Source organism: Nothobranchius furzeri, chromosome 7, assembly GCF_043380555.1.
Source record: "Nothobranchius furzeri strain GRZ-AD chromosome 7, NfurGRZ-RIMD1, whole genome shotgun sequence".
Taxonomy (NCBI): Eukaryota; Metazoa; Chordata; class Actinopteri; order Cyprinodontiformes; family Nothobranchiidae; genus Nothobranchius; species Nothobranchius furzeri.
In genome coordinates this window covers 72,235,497-72,248,495 of record NC_091747.1, presented here as the reverse complement: position 1 = coordinate 72,248,495, position 12,999 = coordinate 72,235,497, and the positions used below count along the sequence as shown (strand labels likewise).

Below are 12,999 nucleotides of genomic sequence, written 5' to 3'. Positions count from 1 at the left end.
TTTTTCTCACTCTTCTGTTTAAGTGTATTAAAAGCCTAAAATTCTGTATAATTAATGAGCATCCGACCCACGTGACCACAGAGCTAGCTCTGTGGAAAGGCCTCAGTACAGCCTCGGTCTGGCCTGGAAACTGTTCCGGGATTTTGAGTCTCTGTGTTTGTGTATTCTTTTTTGGATATTTTTTGTGCAATTGTTGGACAAAATGACTTGCTGTGGCATTAATTGCACTAATAGAGCGTCCAAGGAGTCTCCACTTCATTTTTTTCGGTAAGTTAAATTATATTTATGTATTTTAGGTCACTGCCGAGCTGAGCTTAGATTTTAACATGTACTGTTTAACCATGAAATTTAAATGTAATAGGGTAAAACCCAGTGCATTTAACATAATGCTGCACTTTAGAAAATGGGTTGAAATATAACATGTTGGTGGAGCTGGGTTCCGACTATTGGCTTGTGGAGCTCTCGGGAGACCGATGTTTTCCACCCGGTTCTCCCCTGGCTTTGCGGCTTCTGTTTGCTGTGCGGGCTGACGGCTTGTGGAGCTCTGGGATGGAAACCTTTCCACCCGGTTCTCCCCAGCAGCAGCTCTGCACATCTCAGATCGCAGCGGCGCTTGTCTGCTGTGCGGCTGCCGGCTTGTGGAGGTCTCGGAGACCTCTGTGTTCCACCCGGTTTTACCCAGCGGTCAGCCCGGCGAATCTCTGACTCAGAAGCTCTGGTGTTGTGCACAGTTAACTCCGGTTGTAGCTAGGTTGCTACCTCCGTTAGCTTAGCTTCCACCTCCACGTTAGCTTTGGGTTAGCCAGGGTTAGCTTCGGGTTAGCTTGTAGCTAGTTCGACCGGGTGTCGTCGGTTGATCCCAGCCTTACAGCCCCACCCTCAGCTCCTCCTCTCTTCCCTTTTGTGGAATTGTCTGGGCTTGACGGAACCTGTGACACGGTCAAAATGGCGGTGGTGGCCACCTCCCATTTGGCCTCAAAAACGTGATATTGGAGCCTATGGAAAGGAGATGTCCAGTATATTTATGTCGATGTGTTCAATTGTTAAGCAAAGATGATTAGAATAAACTGAAAAACATTGTGTTCTGTAAAGTACAATTTTGGACTCAAGAACATACTCATGTAAAGCCTGTTCAATATTCAGAGTATTACTCAGCAAGATGGCATCTGCAGGATGGTGCTAACAGTCAAACCATTCTATTTATCGCAGGGCATCCGTCACATAAACATTAAGCATATTTCAGCATGTTTGGCATCTTATTATTCCAATTTATTGGAAATTCACAAAAACAATAATCCTTTGACCTTTACCCTGATTCACACTGACTACGGAACTGATACGGCTGATTCCCATATGCTTCTGGGTGGATTGCAATTCACACTGACTGCTTCTTATGTGCTGAACGTCTTCAGAAATGGGCTCCAGCAAGAGCAATAGTTTGCAAAACATGAAAAGTAATGACAAGAAATTTGAAACAATACATTTGAAGATACACTTTTAAAAATAAAGTGAGCTATCATACACAGAATTGATATTGTTCTAATTAATAATAAAACAAAAAGCTGAGGAAAAATGCAACACAAGTGTTACTTTCAAATGTATTGGATACACCTCTCTGGCCACATCACTTCCTGTCTGGCTCGTGTCATTTCTTTAACTCAATGAAAATCTGCATGCAGTGTCTTTGAAAAATAGAGTCCATGTGGAAACTTTCTAGAATTTTCTGGAGCATGCAGATCCTGACCGTACCGCAGTCAATGACAATATTTTCACTGCACTCAAATTTTTCGGGTGTTTACGGAGCGTTAAGGAGTCCAGACCACACACGTTCCATACTCGGTGTGAGTCAGTCATAACTCTAACCCGTGACCCTGTTTTGGTGATTCTACATGTTTTGACCAAATACTGCATCAAAACCAGAGATTATGTTGGCTTATTACAGGTAGTGTTTTCTAGTTTGTGAAGTTGCAGCTCAGCTCAGTGGCCTAGTGGTAGAGTGTCCGCCCTGATAATGGGAGATCAGGGTTAGATTCAAGGTCGGGTCATACCGAAGACTTTGAAAAAATGGGACCCAATGCCCCCCTGCTTGACACTCAGCATTAAGGGGTTGGATTGGGGGGTTAAACCACCAAATGGTTCCCGAGCGCGGCCGTGTCTGCAGCTCACCACTCCCCCAGGGGATGGGCCGAATGCGGAGAACAAATTTCGCACACACACCTGTGTGTGTGACAACTAATGGGACTTTAACTTTAAAGTTACTCGTTTACAGTGTATCACTGTGACAACATACAGACTAGTTAGACTGGGCACAGAGATAACAATAACCTCATGAGATAAAAATCTGACCAAAATAACACAAGACAGATAAAAGCGACAATTTAAAAGAAACTGGCTGTCACACACTTTGCATTTTGTATGCTAGGAACTAAAAACAAGTCTTCATTTGACTCTCGAGGGTGGGGAGCAAAGGCGCTTGTCTGATTAGACAGAAAGTCATTCCACAGATTTGAGGCAAAGACTGATAAGGCACATTCCCCTCTTGATTTGAATTGATGCCTTAGGACTGCCTACATACCATGTTCCGATGAAGGAGACGGGGCAGCATGCTGGTGGAGCAGGTCTGCCAAATACCGAGGGGCAATACCATGTGAGGACAAACGATGTTGAAGTGAACACGATGTGTGACAGGGCTGCTGAAAAAAACAGGAGTGATATGCTCACTCTGCCTAGTGCCAGTCAACAGTCCCGCAGCCGAATTCTGGATGACCTGAAGTCTTGTGACAGGAGCCTAGCTGATCCCTGCATATAGTGAAATGCAGCAGTCCAACCTGGTAGGGATGCACCGATACAGATACTGGTATCTGTATCGGCACCGATACGATGCCAATACCAGTATCGGTATCGGTAAAAGTTAACCGATACCAATGCAGTCGCTTGAAAATGGCTTCACTGTAACTTGTCATTTCTGTTCACCTAATATTTTAGTTTTGTGATGATTTCCATTCATATATTTTACTTTTTATCTACCTCACAGTATTTTCCTGTTAAAAGCAGAGAAGAAAATAAAATCTGTATTCCAAATCATTGCCTTTTTTGTATGGTAGAGGTATCGGTATTGGTAATCGGTATCGGCGAGTACTCAGATCCAAGTATCGGTATCGTATCGGTTTGGAAAAAAGTGGTATCGTTGCATCCCTACAACCTGGAGGTTAAGAATGTGTGAATCAGTATTATAGGTGTGCACACTGCACGTGAAATGGCTTCATTTTAGCTAAGCAGCACAGATGAAAATAAAAACAAGATCTAACAGTCCTGTTCACCGGGCTGTCAAAAGCCAGATCTGCATCCGCTTTACTCCCAGGTTCGTTACCGCTGCCTTCTCCAAAGAGGCCACCGAGGCAAGGTCAGACCCAAGTGCCCATGTCTGTTACTAGGCTCAAATCCATGACTTAACTTTTCCTTCATGACAACACAAGTAATTGTGAGAAATCTGGCATTTAATGTTCAGAGCAGGCTTGACGGAACTGGAGGAACAGTCTCTCACAGGACAATAGTCGAGCACACACGTTTAATGGTTGTAAAATGTCTAAAGTTTGGACTCAGCTCTGTGTCTTTAGATAATTACTCATGTTTTATTAGAACAATGTGAACAAATAAACCACATAACGGTCAGGAAGTAACGGAGCCTTTGCTGTAAAGCAGCAGCTTTTCAGCTCATTTAAAAAAGAAAAAGATGGTAAACCGTCTTTAACGTGAATACTTTTGGAGTTTTACAACAGAGTGAATCTAAAACCCTATAATAAATGTCTACCTTGTTTCTTGATTTTCTTTTTAAATTGGGCCAGTTTTAATTTTGTTCCAAGCCCAGCCCTCACAGGCCTCACCTGAAGAACAAACACCCACCTTTGGATGATTCATCCTCAATGGGTTGCTTGAAGGCTGTGATGTCATTGAAGGTGCAAAGAAACAGAACAACTTCATCCTTCTCGTTCCTGATTGGAGCAATCTTTACAAAAAACCAGACCGGCAGCCCTGCAACAAAAAAAGGGTGTCATTTACAATAAGGAACACCTTCCAGGCAGGTAACAGAGCACAGTGCAGTTCTTACGATTTTTCTTGTACATCAGAATCTCAAAAGAATTCGTCTCGTAGTTCTCAAAGGTATGGCGAACTTTCTCACTGGTCTCTTTGTCCGTCAGTTCTCCATACATGAAGCTGCATAAAAAAGATGGATCATGTATGTTGGTGCAAATCATCAGGTCTAACCAATTTAACATGGTTCTGTTTGAGTGTGTAGTTATACCTGCAGGTGCTGCTCTTCTGCATGACCTCAGCTCGGTGATAACCAGACAGTTTGCAGAAGCCATCGTTGCTGTAGACAACTGGCCAATCCACAATCTGAGCATTCCCCAGCACGAAGTTGGTATCTGGACACAGAGAAAAAGTAGCTTAGAAACCAAGATGTTTTATTCTGCTGTTATCTGGTTACTGAGCCTTTAAGTACTCTCTCACTCAAAATTCAATTACTGAAATCACTATACAGTGATCCCTCGTTTATCGCGGTAGATGCGTTCCAGACCTGGCCGCGATAGGTGAAAATCCGCGAAGTAGGGACTCCATATTTAAAGTATTTATTTAACAGGAGAAGGAGCGCAGCTGATCCTCATCAGCCTGATTAGCGGGACGGCTTTAAAAGGAGGACGGTTATCCAGATACCACGCCGGATGATTAACTACTGCCTGACTCGCTTCTCCTCCGGATTCGCTCCTGTCTTGGAGACTTCTGGATACTCACTGGTTCGCTGCCTGGATACCAACTCCGCTCTGCCGTCCCACTCTCCACCGTGCTCATGCTCCCTCTCCGTTACCTCATCCTCCTCATCCGTCTACTCTGTCACCTGGAAATCTACAATTCACCTCTGGATATCACCCCGGCTCAACTCCACATTCACCCTGAACTTCCGCATTTTGCCGCTTCCTGGTTTACCCTCCGCTGGATCACCAGTGCGCCCTCAGTTTTCCTCATCATTAAAGAAATAATATTATTGTTTATCTTTTACCTCGACTCGACTCTGATTCTGTATGTCTTGGGTTAGACACTTACCCCAAAACATGACAGAAAAATACCGCGAATCGGTGAAAAATTCCGCAAATCGGCGAATTTCCCTTGAATAAGGCTCCAAAGAAAAAATCCGCAAAGTTGTGAATCCGCGATAAACGAACCGCGAAGTAGCGAGGGATCACTGTACTTTGAACCATATTTTTATCCACTTCCACTGATCTGCAGAAAAATCATCTGCCCATCTGAAAGCCCTTTAACCCTCTGGAGGCAGGCGTTGCAGATCTGCAACGTTAAAACCTACCTGGTTACTCTACGTATTTCATGAGCATGTTTTAACTCAGAAGTACCCATGAAGGACTTCGTTGTTCGTCCTTTTATCGAAACTTATTTTGAGCCTGAGAGGGTTTAAAAAATAAGAACGCTGAGAAAGTGTCACGGTTTGTGGTGAGTCTCCCTGTCTCCCTGTCTGATGTTTTCCTGACTCCTCTAATTGCATGTAGGTATTCCAGCCCAGGGCATTTAAAGGGACATTCCACCCCTAAGTGAAAATTTGTCTATTTCCGTAATCCCCAGAGTTAGATAAGTAAGAAAAAAGCATTTTGTAACAAGAGCAGTGACTCTCCTGGCCTGGCAGCAGTCCGTCTGCTTGTCAGCACATTTGTCCGTGCCCCCCCCCACACACACACACACACACACACACACCTCCATTCTATTTCAATTATCACATTTTTATAACGTATACATCTCTTCAAACCTAATGATCATATTACAGCCATAATTCCAAGTGATACAAATTGAACATACAGTGAACAGTGAACAATGCTTCTCTCATCAACATTTATCCATCAACTTATAAAGGAGGTATAGAGGGGAAAAATACCTTGAGAAGGAAATCAGCATGAAGTTCCAACACCTGAATACTGAATGTTTTCCCTTTCCCTCTTCTTCCTTTCCTCCCTTATTTCTGTCCTACTCTACTTTTTGAACTATTTATTTTAAGCTGTGTAACTGGGTTTGATTATTCTTTCCCTCCCTCTCCATTTTTCTTTTGACCTCCTCTTCCCTTACCTTTCTCTCCTTTTATGAATCTTCAGTGCCATCTATCAAATCTAGATTTCTAACAAAATCAACGATTTTCTCGCATAAGCAACTCTCTCGAGCGGGAGGCGGTTCATTGTCTGTTTTGTCCAATGTTTGAAACTGGGTCCACGTACATGTTTGCTATAGCAATACATTTCTTAGCTGGTAACACACTTATATCTGTAAAAGTGCAGTCTGTCTTGGTGTAATTACGTATATACGTATACGTTCTAGGACTCTAGAAGGAGCTATATCAAATACAGGCCATTTATCATTTGAGTAAGTCTTTACCAACGAATGGCCGTTAGGGTCAAAATCCCTTGGTGCACAATTTTTGAAGGAGTACTTTGTCAGGTTGATCAATCTTGAGCAAAATGACAAGTACATCAGACTCCCTTTCATCACTGGCAACAAGTGAAGTGGCCTAATAAACCCTCCCAGTGTCTCCCTACAAACAAAGAGCGTGATTGCCCTGGCCAAAACTTAGCTGAGGCAATGGTAGACCTGCTAACCCAAAAATTCCACTACCTCCGCTCCGGCACGAACTCCGCAGCAAAAACGGTCCCGTTGTAGTCAATCAGAGCTGTTCCACTACTGCGGCTGTTCCACCGTCCGGCAAAAAAAATAGGATTGATTCTATTTTTGCCGGACGCCGGAGCACCTCCGCAGTCAATGGACAGAAATCACAACCGCCCAACAGGAAAGGGAGCAAGCACAGCTTCCGTTATTTCACAATAAATCGATAAACAAAAGGCGTTTTTTTGTTTCATATGCACAGGTTTAACAACTTTTAACAACTATCAATGGCGGCTGAACTTTAAATGCACAAAAATAAGCCATAAATACAGTTTCCACTATCAAAGTAGTCGCCCTTTGTTGATCCAAACACTGCTGATCTCTCAACACAAATGATGGGCACATTAAACAGTTCATGCCGATGCTTCTCCCACACAACGGGTGTTTGGATCTAACTTCCGCGTTTATTGCTCGGACTGTATCTCAAGATCTCGAAAATCCCGCGCATGCTTGTTTGCGCACCTCAGGTCTCCGCACCGGAGCGGAACCGTTGTAGAGCGGGTACCAGTAAAAATTGAGTTCGGAAGCGAGCGGCTGCGGAAGGCGGGGGCGGAGCGGAGCGGAGGTAGTGGAATCTTGGGGTAAGAGTTCAGTGCAGCTAGATGAACATACAGAGAAAAATCATCAGCTGTTGCTACAGGTCGTCTAGATTTCTAGGCCAAGACATAGATAACCCAGTCTGAAACCTCCCCACTGTTGCCAAATGGAGATGAAGAAAGAAATCTGAGAAATTCCAGATAAAAACTGTGTAAACAATGTCAAATTTTATGTATAATTTTCATCAATTACTTTTATGTTTGAGTGTTTTGATATTTTGTGATTCCCTTCCGAATGCTTTTCTTTTGTTCCCCTAGATATTTCTGAGCATTTAGTTTTATTATTTTTGTTTGTCCAAGCCAAAGACTATTGCTGCCACAGTCTAATAAAGACCTGATCTAAATCAAATGTGTGCTACAAGCTCTCTTGCAGTGACACTGCTTGCTCCATCCACCCATCTTCTCCCACTTACTCATGATCAGGTCGTGGAGTAAACAGTTGCAGGAAGGAAACCCAGACTGTCTCCAGCTCCCTCTTCTCTCTAGAAGAAGCAACAGATCCACTCCAAGCTCCTCTCTGATGATGGAGATCCTCCTCTAATGTCCGAGGCTGAATCCAGACACTTTACCGAGGAGCTCATTTCAGCCAGTTGTGTTTAGGATCGCATTTTGTTGATCATGATCCAAATCTCAAGACTTCTTTTAATGTGAACAGACCAGCCAAGTCGAAACTCTTGCCTTTTAGTTAGGGTCAGCTCCCGATTCACCAGTCCCTTTGCCTGGAGGCGCTGATTCGGCACAGCAAACGGTTCTGGATGAATTCTGGTCCTCTGAATGAGTCCAATAGTACATCTGTTGGTTTTCTTCCAAAAGTTCCAGCTGCTACAATTCAAAAGTCATGCTAATTATGAATGTAACTGTCTGACCATGAATACTCCGTTTTGGGTTAGTGATCCAGATGTATTCTTCTACTCACACGAGACCCCAACCCCCTTTAAACTGTATGGTTCAGGGGCGGCGTTAGGCCCGGCTACTTGGGCTGAAGCCCTGGATGTTTCATGAAAAGCCCCGGATCTAAATCGCGGAAGTAACATGCAGTACCAAAGTCCAACAGAGAGGGAGCAGCTGGCAGTAGTTTGTATGCAGCCTGCCTGGGCCTCCACCACTGAAGAAGAAGCCCTTCAGCAGCCGGCTTCTTCTACAGTCTCTGCCTGAAACGCATGAGTGAAGATGGACATAAGGACGTTTTTTAGACCAAAAGTACCGCGACAGAACCCCAGCTTTGATGAGACTGGTGTTGACTCAGGTTTGTGGGTCTTATTTGAAAATATTTGTTGTGCTGCTGGTTTGCCTAAAGTTAGCTTATCAGGTAAAGTTGATGGAGAAAGAAAGGGAATATTTACTATCATCTCACACTAAACACTAACAGGAACAATACTCTGCCCTGAATATGCTTCATATGTAGCTTCAGATTAAAAATTGTGTGGTACAAGGCATGTATGATGTTGACTAGTGCGTGTCACGTGTGTGCGTGTGTGTGTGTGTTAAGCCCCGGATCTTCTTCAGCCCTAAATCCGCCCCTGCATGGTTACAGACGGATTGTTAATAAAGTACAATAACTATGGTGGTTTAGTGTCGCTTTAACAAAAACAAAATCAGAAATGGATCATTGTTTGGGTTTTATTATTGTTTTATTGTATTTTATCACGTGTTTTCTGTAAAGTGACCTTGGGTGTCCTGAAAGGCGCTTTTAAATAAAATGTATTATTATTATTATTAATATTATTATTAATATTATTATTATTATTATTATTGTACGCCACTGGCTGAACTACTGTGTTATTTATGTTTTACAGTAGAATGACCTTATCTTTATAACTCATTTATACTGTGGATAAGTATGAGACGCACAGCTTTAAGGGTGCATCTGTTTGATTGTTTTCTTCATCAAATATGTTTCATCGCTTGCAATTAGGATCCTCCTGAGAAACAGATCCAGCTTTATGAGGTTAAACTAATTTAGTGTTTGAGCTCAGTATCTGTTTACTACAGCTCTGGTGCAGGGAATGAAGTTTATTTTTCTCCATCAGTTCCCGGATGGTTTGATTTTATTCAGACTCTTCGAAGATCCAAATTTAGTCATGTAAACTGAGATAAGTCCAAGTCTGTATAAAATAAGACAGAATTGTTGATGATAAACTTGTTTTTGTCCTCAGAAATGCCTGATCCTTCTCCTCACATCTTCACCAGACCAGGTTGCCCTCCACAGACCTGATCATGCACACAAACCTCCAGCACCTCTGGTTCCACGCGACCACCAGACCGGAGCACCGTCGTTTATATTCTGATAGAAGCGCAGGGTCCTACCGTTAGACCGACGGACGATGTTCTCCAGAAACGTGTTCTGGGGGGCTACGAGACCCCGTCGTCCTGACGCCATCCTGCTATTCCCCGGTACAGCTGCTGCTCACATATATCAGGAGGTAAGATGCTCGTGATTCCTCCAGGTTCGTCTGATGCCTGCGGCGCGAGCTCCACTGCGCCAATCAGAATGCTTCACTGGCACTGAGGCGAGAAGCGTGTGAGACACGAATACGGCTCGTGTTTACTGATGACGTCACCAAATTTGTTGTAATTAAACGATGAGTCTCTCTATCTATCTATCTGCAATTGTTATGTCTATCTGTCTGTCTTGCCTAAATTATGTGATGTCTATTTTCAAATTACAATTGTGTTTTACCCAAACGGGACGCCGGACGCGTCATTTGGAATCGTAGGATGTCCAAGGAAGAGCCCGCCTTTCTCGCCTCTGATTGGCTAGAAGGACTCTCTTACATTTGGCTAGTTCATTTAGCAGCAAGCCGTCTTCCCTCGCCAAGTGCAGACTGCCACCATCAGAACATCTTTTCGGGGGCGTTTTATGGGATTAGATTTGTGCCAATAAGATCAAGAAAACACTTTGAAGATCAAAACAAACACTAGGAAAATTTGATTAAAAAATATTGACAAAAGAAATAAAATAATTTCAAAAGTAAACTTCCTATCCAGGGGCGGATGTAGGACTGAAGAAGATCCGGGGCTTCACACACGTGCACACGCGCACACACACACGTAACACGCACTAGTCTTTTTCATAAAACATTCGGGGCTTGAGCCCAAGTAGCCGGGCCTAATGCCGCCCCTGTTCCTATCTGAATCAACTTCTTAAAATTAGAAAATACCAGTGTGGACTTGAGTCCCATGACTTGGACTTGAGTCAGACTTGTGTCATTATTTTAATGACTTATAACTTGACTTGATAAAATCTACAAAGACTTACAACTTGACTCGGACTTGAACACCTGTGACTATTGACTTGAATCAACTGCATCTGTTGACTTGATGATTACTTGAGCATATCTGATATTTTAGCCCAAAAGTGACACGACGTTGTGGACCAAAATCATAATTCCTTCTTGGTTCTGGGTTTGATCTTGTACTGCTAAATGCAGCAGCACTTTGTTTATAATCAGCTTCAGTTGCACTTTCTGCTTGTTAGAGCAAATAAATGAAACTTTTAGAAGCATTTATTTCTGGAATTTATTTATTATCATTGTCATTAAATTGAAGTTGGACAGGTGACTTGGTTATGACTTGAAAATTCTAAGTTAAGTACTTGGACTTGACTTAGACTTCCACATCACTGACTTTTGACTCGACTTGGACTTTGTTGTCTTTGACTTGGACTTGACTGGAAAGACTTGTGACTTACTTGTGACTTGCAAAGCAGTGACTTGGTCATACCTCTCACTAACAGATTTGCAATTACACTACCTGGCTTTCTCCTTTGCAATCCCTGAGTTTTTGTTTGCAAATCTGACACAACCCTCTCCCATATGACAGTGGTTTCTCTTGAGTGACAGTTCAGTGACCCAAAAGTGATGTAGCCTCCAAGATTTTTTTCCCAGCTAGGTTTAACCATGTGTATTTTGAGCCCCAAACACATAATTTCTGCTGTGTGTAGTGTCTACTGGGGATCTAAAGTGAGTATTGATAACATATGTCAGGGGTCCTCAGTTATAATGGTCCGAGGGCCACTCACAAAAAAGACCAGAAGCAAGAGAGCCGAACCGGGGCGGGGGGTTGCTGTTTGGATTGCTGGCTGTAATGCACATAACACACAAGCTTGCAATATAAAGAAGTACAACACCTGTCCCCCTCCAGCTTGGCTGTGTGACTGCAATAACCTGTCCTGTGGGACCCTCACCATGTAACCCTCATTTCCATGCTCTGGAGGAGCAGATAGGAAGCAAGATCTCCTGCAACTTAAAATGAACCAAAGCTTCCTCCCAGTTTCTCTTTAAGTTGAATTTAACATCAGTTGATCATCATGAAACAAAAGAATAAAGTGGAACAAAAACTTGTATCATCTATTTCTCTCTGCTCTAAACTTCTCCGTATCCCTAAATAAAAGAGACAGATGATTACGCTTCAGCCGCCGTCACTGACCCCGCCCCCTCCCCAAGACCGGACCTCCCGACATCACAGCACTCGGTCTGACTGAGCGCTTCAAGCAGAAATAATAATGAAATTATGAAAATAATAATAATGCGTGTTTGGAGCACTGGGTTAAAATCTAAAACTATATATATATGTAAATGTAGTATAGACATTATTATTTTAAAGGAAGTGTTATTGTGGAAATACTCAGAATGTATTTGAAGATGACATTTCAGTGATTAATTAGAGAAATTAGGTCACATTTGTAAATATTATGTAGATTACATTACAAAAATTTCAAAAATGCACATCTTGTACCTGCAGTATCAAATTTGATACAGCCATTTTACCATGGTTTTGTTGGAATATAAAGAACGAGTTACTTAATAAAAATGCACTCTTTCTATAGAAAAACTGCTAATGTTGAAAACTTAGACTTTTGATACTCTTCCTACCATAACTTCTCAAAAATTAGTAATGATTTACCCGAGAAACGGTGAGTGGATCATTTACTGGGAGCTGCCATGTTGGGAATAATCAAAACTACACTTTAACCGCCCGTAGAGCCATAATAATCCAGTAGGGGGTAGAGTACACGTATCAGATTATATACAACAGGTTTTTAAGGCAAATATTAATCATGTTGATGAGCTAGAGGTCTCAGAAACTCTTGTAGCAATTATGATACAAATGGCATTTTAAGGTTTTTCCTGGTAATTAATTACTTTTATAATCTTGTAACTCGGTAAGTAACTGAGTTACTTTTTTGGCTAAGTAAAGCAGTAACTATAACTAATTACTTTTTAAAAGTAAGGTTCCCAACACTGGTTCCACCTGAGGCCAAACTGTTGAGCTAGTGTTGTTTTGCTTTTAAGTAGCACAATTGTTTTGTGTTATGAATTCAACACTAGTATCCACAGTCTTATTTATAACACTATTATTTTTAGATTTGTTTTAATGTTTTAGTTTGTTAAAATCAGTTTTAATTCTTTTAAAAACATAATTTTAATAAAATAAAGGCGTTTGTGGCGGAAGGATCCACATAGCGAGGGTTCACAGTAGCACGAGTTGCACTGGCACTTGAAAGGCTATCCTTCCGCCGCGTTGGGTAGACCCAGCTCATATAGGAGTTTTAAACCTTTGAACCTTCTTCTGGGCAAATAGTAATCCCGTTTCAGGACATGTGGCTCGTGGAACACATTGATGTTGTAATTCATGCTGAATTATAATTTGAGTTGAGGGAACAAACACGATGGGGGAGGACTCA

General features: G+C 42.3%; 1 protein-coding gene across 1 annotated transcript in view; it reads right to left on the bottom strand.

Moving 5' to 3' along the window:
* LOC107382274 (voltage-gated delayed rectifier potassium channel KCNH1) overlaps positions 1-10,297 on the bottom strand; it is a 62,262-nt gene extending 51,965 nt beyond the window's left edge. Inside the window, exons 1-4 of the mRNA XM_054751743.2 lie at positions 9,621-10,297; positions 4,304-4,427; positions 4,109-4,215; positions 3,904-4,032 (exon numbers count right to left, since the gene is read on the bottom strand). Of these exons, the coding sequence (XP_054607718.2) occupies positions 3,904-4,032; positions 4,109-4,215; positions 4,304-4,427; positions 9,621-9,693 (433 nt within the window). The 5' untranslated portion in view covers positions 9,694-10,297. The remainder of the gene's footprint in view (positions 1-3,903; positions 4,033-4,108; positions 4,216-4,303; positions 4,428-9,620) is intronic.
* Between the last annotated feature and the right edge of the window lie 2,702 nt (positions 10,298-12,999).